The sequence below is a fragment of the Hipposideros armiger genome, unplaced genomic scaffold, assembly GCF_001890085.2.
Source record: "Hipposideros armiger isolate ML-2016 unplaced genomic scaffold, ASM189008v1 scaffold_29, whole genome shotgun sequence".
NCBI lineage: Eukaryota > Metazoa > Chordata > Mammalia > Chiroptera > Hipposideridae > Hipposideros > Hipposideros armiger.
The window spans coordinates 4,452,235-4,464,502 of NW_017731379.1; the positions used below are offsets into that span (position 1 = coordinate 4,452,235).

At 36.4% G+C, this 12,268-nt stretch overlaps 1 protein-coding gene across 12 annotated transcripts in view; it reads right to left on the reverse strand.

Annotated features, from left to right (window-relative positions):
- BCAS3 (BCAS3 microtubule associated cell migration factor) overlaps window positions 1–12,268 on the reverse strand; it is a 574,404-nt gene that overhangs the window by 283,232 nt on the left and 278,904 nt on the right. For all 12 annotated transcript variants that reach the window (XM_019636670.1, XM_019636667.1, XM_019636663.1 and 9 more), the window contains 2 exons: window positions 11,920–12,085; window positions 9,852–9,952 (listed from right to left, as the gene is read on the reverse strand). In XM_019636670.1, coding sequence (XP_019492215.1) covers window positions 9,852–9,952; window positions 11,920–12,085 — 267 coding nt within the window. The remainder of the gene's footprint in view (window positions 1–9,851; window positions 9,953–11,919; window positions 12,086–12,268) is intronic.

The following is a 12,268-nucleotide window of genomic DNA, read 5'->3' on the forward strand; positions in this document are numbered from 1 at the left end:
AAAAACATAGAAAAAATACATCATGACTTTTCCGACAACCCAATATTTCTCTTAATGTCTTAGTGAATGGCATAACCCAAACAAGCCATCCTTTCCTTTGTCCTCACTTTTCTCATGTAGTCTCAAACATTATAGATACAACCTCCTCAATTTCTCTGAAATTCAGCTACTTCTCTCCATCCCCACTAACAATTAACTTCTTCCTTTTTTGAATTCCTATACAAATTAATGTTATTAATAGAGCACTTATCACAATATATTACAGATACTCACACGTTTTCTTATTTATATTTATCTTAGGGTAATGAGTCAAAAGTAAAGTCAGCACAACTGGTATAATGTAAGATCAAGATAATACATAGGATTTAAGTATTTGAAGTTTAAAATATAATTATGGTCACACACTTCCACTAATGGCCACATAAGAAACACAAGATTTATATTATTTCCTAAAATAACTAAATTAACCCACAGCAAAAGTCCATTATGAACCCTCCATAACAAAGCTTTAAATAAGCATAGAAAGAATCAAATTTATTCCCATTAACTTGAGTGCATCCTAGGAAAACAAAACAATCCACCATTCAAAAGCACAAAATTGAAAATGCCCAGCATCTTTTCAAAAATCACTAGGCACGTAAAGAAGCAGGAAAACACAACCCATCCCAAGGAGAATAACCGATCAATAGGAAAAACCCCCAAGAAATATCAGGGTGAAAAGAATTAGCACACAGGGACTCTAAAACAGCTATTATAAAATAAATAAATGTTCCATATGCTCAAACTATACATGGATGATGAAAGAAATGAAAGATAGAAAAAAGGCTCAAATGGAACTTCTAGAGGTAAAAAATATGACATCTGAAATGGGAAAATGTTCAATATAATTAATAATAATAGCAGATTAGACAGAGCAGAATATAAGATTTGATATATTTAAATATATAAAATACAAACTATAAAAAACCATAGAGAGGGAAAATGAATTTTAAAAATTTAACAAAGAATCAGTGAGCTTGAAAATATCAAGTGGTCAACATCCGTATAATTGCTATCACAAAAGAAGAGAAAAGGACAGAAAAAATATTTGTAGATATAATTGCATAAAATGTTTCAAATTTGATGAAAATTATCAATCCACAGTTCCAGGAATCTCAGAAACCCCAGGCAAAAGAAAACCACAACACAACTCTGGTTTTATTAATTTTTTTCCATTTTTCTATATTATTTCTATTTTTCTATTGTTTTTCTATTTTCTATTTCACTAATTTCAACTCTGATCTTTATTACTTCCTTTCTTGTGCTTTAATGTGTTCAACTTTTTCTAGTTTCTGAATGTGGAAGCTGAGGGCACTGATTTCAGAACTTTCTGTTTTACAACATTGGCATTTACCGTATTTCCCCATGTATAAGTCGCACCTTTTTTAGAAAAATTTGGGGTCTAAAAACTGGGTGCGTCTTATACAGTGGTTGTAGAGTTCAAATGCCATAGATGGAACTGAGGACAAGGCAATATATGAAGACAGTGATTCATCATCAGACACAGATGAGGACAAGACAATGGTTGGGAGTTTTCAGTAACTTTATGTAATACATTTTTTTTCAAATTTCAGGCCCCAAAATTAAGGTGCATCTTATACATGGGAGCGCCTTATACATGGGGAAATACAGTAATCCTGTAAATTTCCCCTTGAGTACTGATTTAGGGCCATCCCACAAATTTTTCTGTTTTTCATTAAAAGTTTTATTTTGAAATGATTATAGATTCATAAGAAGTTGCAAAATGGCCCAGAGAAGTCTTGTGGATACACTTTACCTAGTTTCAAACCCAGAAATTACCATTAATACAATCACAGACCTTATTCCAGTTTCAACAGCTTTACTCATTTTGTGTGTGTGTGTATGTGTATGTTTGTGTATAGTTCTATTCAGTTTTATCACACGTGTTCATTTGTATAACCTCTACTACAATCAAGATACAGAACTGTACCCTCAGCAGAAATATCTACCTCACCCTTTACAGTCACATTCAACTACTTTCCTCCTATTGTGTCTTGAAGACCCGATTGATGGTAATTTCTATAAATTCATCATTTTGAGAATGTTATATAAATATCATCTTTTTTTTTCTCTTGGAGCTTTTAGGATTTTTGGTATGCAAAAGTTGAGGTTGGCTTTTTTCACTGGGCATAATGTCCATGGGATTCATCCAACTTGTTGCACATCGCATACTTCCATCTACTTTTTTTTGCTGAAGAGTGTTCTAAGACATAAATGTGTCCTTTTCATTTTCATTCTGTTCGAAATAATTTCTAATTTCTCCTTTGATTTCTTCTGTGAACCACGTATTATTTAGAAGTATGTTGTTTAGTTTCTAAATATTTGTGGACTTTCCAGAGATCTGTTATTCATGTCTTATTTAATTTCATTGTGGTTAGGGAATACACTTTGTTTGATTTGAAAGCTTTTAAATTTATTGAGGCTTATTTTATGACCCAGAAGATGGTCTATATTGGTCAATGTTCCCCGTGCACTTGGAAAGAATGTATTTTCTACCGTTGTTGGGTGGGTGGAGTGTTCTGCTCAGTCTGATATTCATGTAGCAAATCGGGGGATAAAGTGGGTTTCTCCTAAGCAGCAATATACTTGGAGCTTATATTTTTATCCAATCTGACAATCTCTGAATTTTTATTAGGATGTTTAGACATTGACGTGCTTAGGATTACATCATCTTCCTTATTTGTTTTCATTTTATTTCCTTTCTTGGTGTAGATTGCTTTTGATTGCATATATGCATCTTTAACATCACAGTTTACCTTCAAGTGATATTATACCACTCTCATGTACTATAAAAACCTTACAATACTACAGTTCCATTGCTCGCACTCCTGGCCTTTATATGCTACTGTTCTTATCAGTGTGTGTGTGCGTGTGTGTGTGAGAGACACACGTCCAGATATAGATGTGTGTTTTAAAGTCAAAATACAGGGGCCGGCCGAGTGGCTCAGTTGGTTAAGAGCTCGTTCAAGAGTTTGAGCTCTGAGCAACAGCGGTTCGAGTCCAGCGCGAGCTGGGCAGCCGCTGAGCTGCCAACAGGTAGCAGGATGGCTCAGCTAAAAAATAAATAAATAAATAAATAAATAAAAAATAAAGTCAAAATACATACCCACACGCACATATTTTAAAGACCACAATACATTGATACCATTTTTATATTCACAGTAATTTATAAAGAGACTTGAATAATTACCAAAAAAAATATATATGTTCTAAACATTTTCAGTGTTCTTCATTCTTTTCCATCTAGTGTCATTTTCCCTCTGTTTAAAGGATTTCTTTTAACAATTCATGAACAGCATGTCTGTTGCTGATAAATGTTTTAATCTTTTGTATATCTAAAAAAAATTTTATTTTCACCCTCATTTTTGAAAGGTATTTTTTTTTGAGGGTATAGAATTCTAAGTCAGCAAGTGTTTCCTTTCAGCATTTAAAAGAAATCTACTGTCATTCTCATCATTGTCCCTCAGTATGTTAATATCTTTTTTTCCTCTGGCTGCTTTTAAGATTTTTCTCCTTCTAAATGCTTATGAGAAATTTCATAAGATGTATTTTGGTATGGTTTTTTTCGTGTTTCTTGTGCTTGGGGTTTACAGATCTTCTTGAATCTGTGGGTTTATAGTTTATATCAGATCTGGAAGTTTTGTTGTTGTTGTTGTTAAAGATCTTATTGGGGGAATTGGGGGAGGGGAACAGCATTGGGGAATCAGGGAAGGGGAACAGACAAGTTGCTGTTCTTTTGTTCTTCAGTCTAGTTGTGGAGGAAGTCACTTCACTGGCCCATGTTGGTATTATCATTGCGCTCTTCCTGGGTGAGGCAGTTGCTCGCCGGCCACTGGACAGCCACTCAGGGCGGCTCATGGCAGCTCACACCGGCTGCCGGCCGCTCACGGTAGTTTATAGGAGCCCACTGCAGCTCCACTACAGCCTACGCCGTCCCAGGCGACTCATGGCAGCCCGGCTCCAGGTCGAGCTATTGTTCATCATCTTAGCTGTAGAGGGCGCAGCGTCACTGGCCCTAAGGTAGGATTTGAACCGGGGCCCTGATGCTCAGAGCTGGCGTCCCAAGCCAACTCTTAACCAATGCGCCACTCGGCCAGACCTGGAATTTTTTTGGCTATTTCTTCTGTTCTACCACCCATCCTGATTCAGGGCCTCTGATTTCAAGTATGTTATCCCACAGCTCAGAAAAACTGTTCTTAATTCTTTTTGTGAGTTTCATTTTGGATAAATTCTCTTGGTCTTATCTTCCATTTCACTAATATTTTCTTCTCCAATTTTTAATTTATCCTCACTCTTATCCAGTGCAGCTTTCACATCTAGGTTTTCATATCTAGAACTTTGATTTGAGTCTTTTTAGTATTTCCCACAATGCTAACTTTCTGAGCATATGAAATATGGTTAGAATAACAGTTTTAGTGTCATTATTCCCAACCCTGTGAGAGCTCTAGGCATTGCACCCTCTAAGATCCTCTGATGGTTGTTTCCTTGACTTGGGGTAGTTTGCCACACACATCAGTATTATGTTGAACAGTGGAGGAGGACCCTGCAGATCTGAGTTCTCATTCTGTGCTGATCTGTTCTCCCTGATAACCTGTCCAGCTCATTCTAGGTTAGGGTTTAAAAAACAGTAAATATTTCGGGCTTTGTGGGTCATATAGCTTCTGTGCTATAATATATTATTCAACTCTGTGGTTATTATTTTAAAGATAATATATAAATGAAAGGATGTGGATGTGTTTCGGTAAAACTTTTTTACAATAATACTTCGTGATAGTTTGCCGATAGGTGCTCTTCCTTGGTCTTGCTGGACTCTGAGTGCTGTCTACTCTGTATTCCACTTGGATTCCCCATCACTGCAACACAGTCTAGAAAAATCTTCCAAGGCAATAAACTGAGGCAATCATAGGGTTCGCCTCGCTATTTTCCATCTCTCAAGGATCACTGTGCTTTATCCCCTGATGTCCAGTGACTTGAAAACAGTTGTTTTCTATATTCTGTTCTTTGTTGTTGTTTGAGGTAAGATGGTAAATCTGAACCCTGTGATTCCATGTTGGTGGGGAGCTACTACTGAAAGGGAACCTCAAGAAATACTCACTGAAACCAAAGCACATAACTTTCATACACACACACACACACACACACACACACACACACACACACACACACATACAAAATTTGAAATCCAATTGAAACATATTTGTTTGAAGCATATTTTATACAGTTTTACCATTTTCATGTTCTTCGTACCTTCCCATCTGGTGTCAAAGACTCTCCCCACCTTCCCTATAATGCCTTTAAAAGTAGAGGAAAACAATTATATTCCCAATAAAACTAAAACACAGGAAGGTTCTACCGATCCCAGTCACCTTTCTGTTGTGCATCAAAGCTATACTTCTGTTGAATGGTCTTTTGTTACTATTTAACAAAGAAAACTCAGTTAGCTTAGGGAGGAACTTCTCACATACCCATGGATTATTTTAGAAAGAAGTTCAAAGTCTGACCTCCACCAAACAAAGCTAGTTAATGTCAGCAACTGAAAAATACTGCTGCTGCCCAATTAACTGAAAGAAAAGGAGGAAACATTATTTTTCCCCTAAATAAAACTTCCCCAAGTCAATGCAGTAAGCCCTGTTTTTAATTTACAATTTGGGAAGCTCTGAAACAGACTAACGAAAAAGTTACTGTCTACAATGCGATCATATTAAAAGCTGGTTGATATTTGTTAGTTTCGTCTAATGTTTATCTTTGCTTTTGACAAAGGAATACACTGAAATCAAATGCCTATTTTAGAAAAGGTAATTATATTATACAAATTTTTTAAGGAAATAAAATCACTAATCTCCTCTGCTATAATATTTTTATAAACTATTCCCAAGATTTCTTACAACCAAGGCAAAACATTTTTTGATATTAGATTCTTGACTTTTACCTTTACTGAGCTATATAGCAAGATTAGATTACCATCTGTACATTCACAATCTACTCAAACTGTTATGAATTTGCTGCTATTTGACGTTTTTTACATACTCAAAATGGCAATTTCTATGGCTCAACCTAATGACAAAGAAGTCCTCTGTGAGGAGCATTGTAGTATGATTCAATGATACACCCGAATTCCTCCATTTTGTATCATTCCATTCAGTTAAACACAAGGAGGGAGTGTGACTACAGTTACGAATCCAAAATTTGGAGTTTTGACTTACTTCACTTTTAAGATTAGGTAAAATGCTCTTAGTGTTTCCCTGCCCCACCAGTCACCCTTTGGCCATATATGCAGAACTCTGTTTATCAACGAACAGTGTATTTATTATGATTACAGTGCTGGAAAGGGAGTGAGGATTCCTTGCTAAACATCCTGCTCTCCTACTCTCTTCTCCCTGAGACCAAGTCTCTTTACAATTTCCATTTACATCACTCTTTGTCTACTATTATTATAATTTCTGGAGTTTGCACAAGTCTGCTTCACTTGATCGGCAGATCCAAATACAACCAAAGAAAATGCTTGCACCAGTTGTGAAGTTTGCGTTAAGAGTTTTACTCCAAATGGGTGTGTTTGAAAACACTTTTAGTAATATATTTATCAATAGTCTTCAAGTTAGGAAATCAGAGGTGATTTTTCAACATGGTTAAGTAAATTAAATACTTCCTGGCATCAGATATGGTATACCTTTGCTTTTAAGAGGTCACATCTTTTCAAATGGCTTCAGTAAGGGGAACTGGAGAGAACGCAAGAAGGTCATAAGAAAGTCTTAATGAGGTTCTAACTTGCATAAAGGGCTCAACAGATGGGCAGGAAAAGGCATTGTCTCTAAACCAGCATTGCATTTACCAATTGTATTTGAGGCTTTTGCTCCTTTGATGCAGATGTCCATGTTTTGCATATTTAAATGCTTCAATTATGTAATAAACTGGCATGTCCAGGATTCTCAATCAAATAGCCTTTCTTTATATAAGGAAAGGTGACTTTAAAATCCAGACAAATTCTGTCTCTACTCTCAATGTAAAGAAGCAATACAATAATTATTACAGAATTACCTGTCTCTTAGGTATTTTTTTCACCTATTGGATTATATCTATACTAACATTCACAAGAAAAAGCACATTAATTATGGCCTATCACTGGAGTAACAGATACAACATGGACAAAATCAGGTAGCCAGAACAGGTATTTCATTATTAAGTCCCTGAAGTCTGTTACTTAAAAATATGCATTTTTGAGATAAGAAACAAAGGTACAGAATGATGCTTACATGTATACGAGTATACTGTTTTACAGTTTGTGTTTTTAACTTTTTTTGCTTTATTGGGGAATAGTGTGTTTTTCCAGGACACATCAGCTCCAAGTCAAGTAGTTGTTTCAATCTAGTTGTGGAGGGCACATCTCAGTGGCCCATGTGGAAATCAAACCGGCAACCTTGGTGTCATGAGCACTGCGCTCTAACCAACTGAGCTAACCAGCCGCTCCTGCTTTCCAGTTTTTAAAGGACTTTAGCATCACCTCATTGACCATAATACCTTTACAAAAGCAAGTATTATTATTGATATTTTATATTTATCAAGTTATAGGGAAATGGTCTGGAACGGGAACCCAGGCCTTTTCATCCTATCCCATTGTTACATGAAATGCGTTATATTATTGGGTTGTCAGAAAAGTCATGACATATTTTTTTCTAAGTTTTTCGTTGCAAAAATGCATCATGACTTTTCCAACAACCCAATACATATTTTAATCAGAAACCATAGAATCACCAGTGACTACATTCTTTCAAATTGTCTCTAATTCCTTTCTGTTCCAACTCTGCACCATCTCACAGGTTTGTCTTGTCTTCTCTGTGATACAGTTTTCTTTAAAGCTCTCTCATGTCTTGGCCAGGATCACAGAGCCTCCCCTCCCCTTCCCTCCCCTCCTCTGAACCTATTACAACACTTCCAGAGTGATCCTTCTAAAATGCAGTTCTTATGGTGTCACTCCAATGCCTGAAAACATCTGACAGCTTGCTACCACCTACCGGAGCAGTTCTTTAACCGTGCACCTGGGGATTTTTGTAGTTCTGGGCAAAGGTGTTTATAGCTGCTAAAATCAAGTAACGTCAAGCAGTTTAATTTGCTGGAACAGAAAAATGAAAGGGATAGAGAAAGTTGCATTTGTGTTTTGCCCTTATCTTTTGGTTACATATCTGGTACTTGCTACTGTTGGTCTACTTTAGACCTATCGAAGTAATAAATAAACTATTATTAATTCTGAAAGAGTCAAGTATACTCAATTTAACAATTAGTTATTTTCACCCATGATGAGAGGTAGGCGAAAATGTTTTCATGATTTTAATTAGACATTATTGAAATGTCATTTTTTTCCAATTCATATGATAGAGTTAAATATATGCAGATAACGTAGGACCTAACAACTTTTATGTACTCGGCTTCTTGAACCACAAAACCACTTACATACTTTAAAAGACTTTAGCAACTTAAGTCATTGCTCTCATAGTTCAACGTATAATACAGTAATACCTTGGTTTGCAAGCATAATTCGTTCTGGAAACAAACTACTCATATTGCAAGACATTGTTCATTTACCACATTAAAATGTATTCGAAATGTTTGCTCATCTTGCGGAACACTCACAAACCAAGTCACTGGCAATCCAAGGTTTTACTGTATAACCCAATTCTTCACTGATGCACCCATTTTGTTTTATTTTACTTTTCCATTAAACACCTGTTTCCAGAAATAGATAGTCAATTCACTGAGGACAGAAGCTACCTACTATTCACGTTTAAATCACAAGTGCCCAGCACATAGACGTCACTCAATAATACATGTTGGAAGAATCAGTGAGTTCAATTGTATAAGAGAGCAAAACTGCCAACTATTTGTTACAATTATGGAGTTTCATAACTTTAGAGCAAAGTCAATAAATTTTCTCTGTTTCAGTATAATATATAACACATTATAAACATAAACTAGTTTTAGAAATATTTTACTTGGTGCTGCATAATAAAGCCAAGAAAGACAATAAGTTCAATACAATGAAACTCCATTAAAAACATGTCAATGTTGATTTTTTAGGAAGTTTCTTAAAAATATGCGCTGCTCAGACACATCAGGCTAAATTAAGGATCCAGTCAATTCTACAAAATTGAATTATAATTGTAAAGAATTTTTAATTCTATGACCATAAACTGGATAATAAATATTAAAACTGTCTTTTCATGCCTCCCTTACGAACAAGGCTGTTTTGTTTGTAGCTCGATGTACATTTTCTCCTTAAGTAAAAAAAAAAAAAAAAAAAGAACTCGAATCAATCTCTACAAATGTGAGGGCTTAGCTATGAATGTAAACGAACAACAGCCCAATGAAGTTGCAATCATTACTTCATTATTGCCAAGTAAAATTCCACAAAGAGGAAATCCTGCTGATGCTGTTTTCGCAGTGAAGAACAGAGCTTAATTTTTTTTTCATGTCAGAAATAAACACCAAGTTTTGTGACAGTTTATTATATCCCAGTATCATCTTTTTAAAAAATACTTTCCAGCCCACCAGATAGTCCCTATCCACTTACATAACTGCGGGGAGTAGGAGGGCACATCTGTCATGGCCAGGGACTGTGAACAGCCAGAGGCAGCCTTAGTGTTCACGAAGGCTTGTGGTTTACACTTGTAGTGAATGTTTCATTTGCCTCGGGCTGGCTGTTTATGGCCTACGGACGATGCATGGTGGCATGAAAAGCCAGCATTTTAAGAAGTCTCCAACTGCTCTACGGAAGGAAAAAAGCAATAGGAACTACTCACGGCCAGCAAGCAGGAACTGATAGTACTGCACAGCATCTGCAGCGAGGAGCAGAGGGTGGTTTGCATTGAAGGGCGGCTGCAATTCATTCCACTGAGGAGTTCTAAGGAAACAGCAGAAGAACAGGAATATTGAAGCTTAATAGACGGGATGTAAATCACCATCACTGTCACCACTTAGAGACATTGATATAAACTCACACTATCTTTGTAATCATTAAAATGAACTTGTTGGAGTGCTGAAACCTGAAACACAAGGCCATCTGCTTCAAAAGAGTAAAAAGGTGGCAGGGAGTCATACAAAGTACAGAGAGCCAATAGTAGTTTAAAGCAGAAGACCCTCCAATAGGATAGACAAGATGTTCATACTATTAGACAGAGAGAAAGTGTGGAATCCAAATGTGACAACTAAGTTCTAATTTTACCGAGTTTGGGACAATGATTGGAGTCTCTAATCACAGAATGTGTGTATTTTAAAATTGAATAAAGCAGGTAGAATTGGTTGAAAAAAAAAACACAACACAATAATGTGAATGATTGACTTATTACAACCTAATTAGCATCTGAGTTCCAAAATAAGACACTTATTTCAACCATGGTGGGGCAGTGATTTTAATGAGATGTGCCTGCTTATAAATAGCTTGATAAATAAGATATTAATCAGATTAATCCAGGTAAAATAGTAGTAAAGAATGCTGGAGCCTTCAAAAATCAATATAAGAATATTTTAAAATGTCAGAAGGAGAGGGATCATTTTTATATCTATCTTTGTCTGTTTCCTTCCATACGTGTCAGGGCCAATTTTTTCTGTCTCTCCTGGATCACTGTACACTATTTGAACAGGCTTTCATCTAGATTTTTATTTCTCGATCTTTATACTGGCTTGTAAAGACTCTAATGATTCTGTACTTTTGAGAAGGACTCTGATTCTTGACAAACTTTTCTACAGTGTTTAACCATTGTATGTTCAGGAATCACTTTTAAAGAAAACCTTCTAATCTATATTAGTTTCCGTTCCCCTTAATGGCTGTCTCAATGTACTTTCTACTTTCAGTGAGCATGAGACTAGAAATAGGGGAAACATTAAAGCTCAATGTGTGATTAAAAAAACAAAACAAAACAAAACAAACCCCCAAATCCTAGAAAAGGTTACACAAAGATGCAAGGAGAAAGGAGTTCAAAAGGAGGTGTTCTCAAAGGCAAATACCAAAGACAACCGAAAATATATGACCACACAAAAATTCGTACATGAATGTTCTTAGCAGCATAATTCACGACAGCTAAAATATAGACATGTCTGTCAACTGATGGATGGATAAACAAAATATGGTCTAGCCATGCAATGGAATATTATTTGGCCATAAAAAGGAATGAAGTTCTGATATATGCCACAACATGGATGGAGCTTGAAAACATTATGTTAAGTGAAAGAAGTCAGGGCTAAATGGTCACATTTTATATGATCCCATTTACATGAAATGTCCTGAAAGGCAAATCTAGAGCTAGAAAGTAAACTGGTGGTTGCCTAGGGCTGAGCGGTTGAGGGGAAATGGAGACTGACCGCTAACAGGCGTGGCGTTTCTTTTGGGGATGATGAAAACTGACTGTAGTGATGGGTGCCCAGCCTAGTGAAACTTCACTTTAAATGGGTGAACTGTATTATATGTAAATTATGTCTCATTTTAAAAAGGAATCAACTATCAATACATGCAACAATGGGGATAAATCAAAGTAATTTTGCTGGGTGAAAGTTGCAAGACAGAAAAAGAGTACACACTCCATGATTCCATTTATACATAATTCTGGAAAACATAAGTCAATCAGGAAGAGAGAGCAGACCAGCAGTTGCCTGGAGGCTCTGTGCATGAGATAGGGATAAAGAAGGGCAGGAAGGAGAGATATCAAAAGAGGCACGAGACAACATTTGGAGGCGACGGATACATTTATAATGTTAATTATGGTGTTGGTTTCCACAGCTGTATACCTATGTCAAACCTTATCAAATTGTAAACCTGTAATATTTTACACCTCAATAAAGCTGTTTAAAAAAAAAAATGAAAGGGGGTACTACCTAACCAGAGTCCAGCTGGCTCGAGGTGAGGTCATCATTTCCAGTGGGGTGTCATCGCTAATCTTGGGGGCAGAACTGAGCGGCCTTGGCTCCATCATGTGCTCCACAACGGTCCCATAGCAGCTAATAATGTAGAGAGATTCAACCACGACTTGTTTGGACTGATCTACAAACAGAAATAGTACACGGATATGTGATAATGGCAGAAAAGGAGCACAGTACAATTTTTACAAGTGAATGAATGACACTGCAGCCTGTGCCTGAGGCGACGGAGAGAAAATAAGCGGCAGAAATTTTGTCATGTGGGGCCTGCTCCTTGCCTAAATGTTGCCTCTTCTGAGTTTCTGCT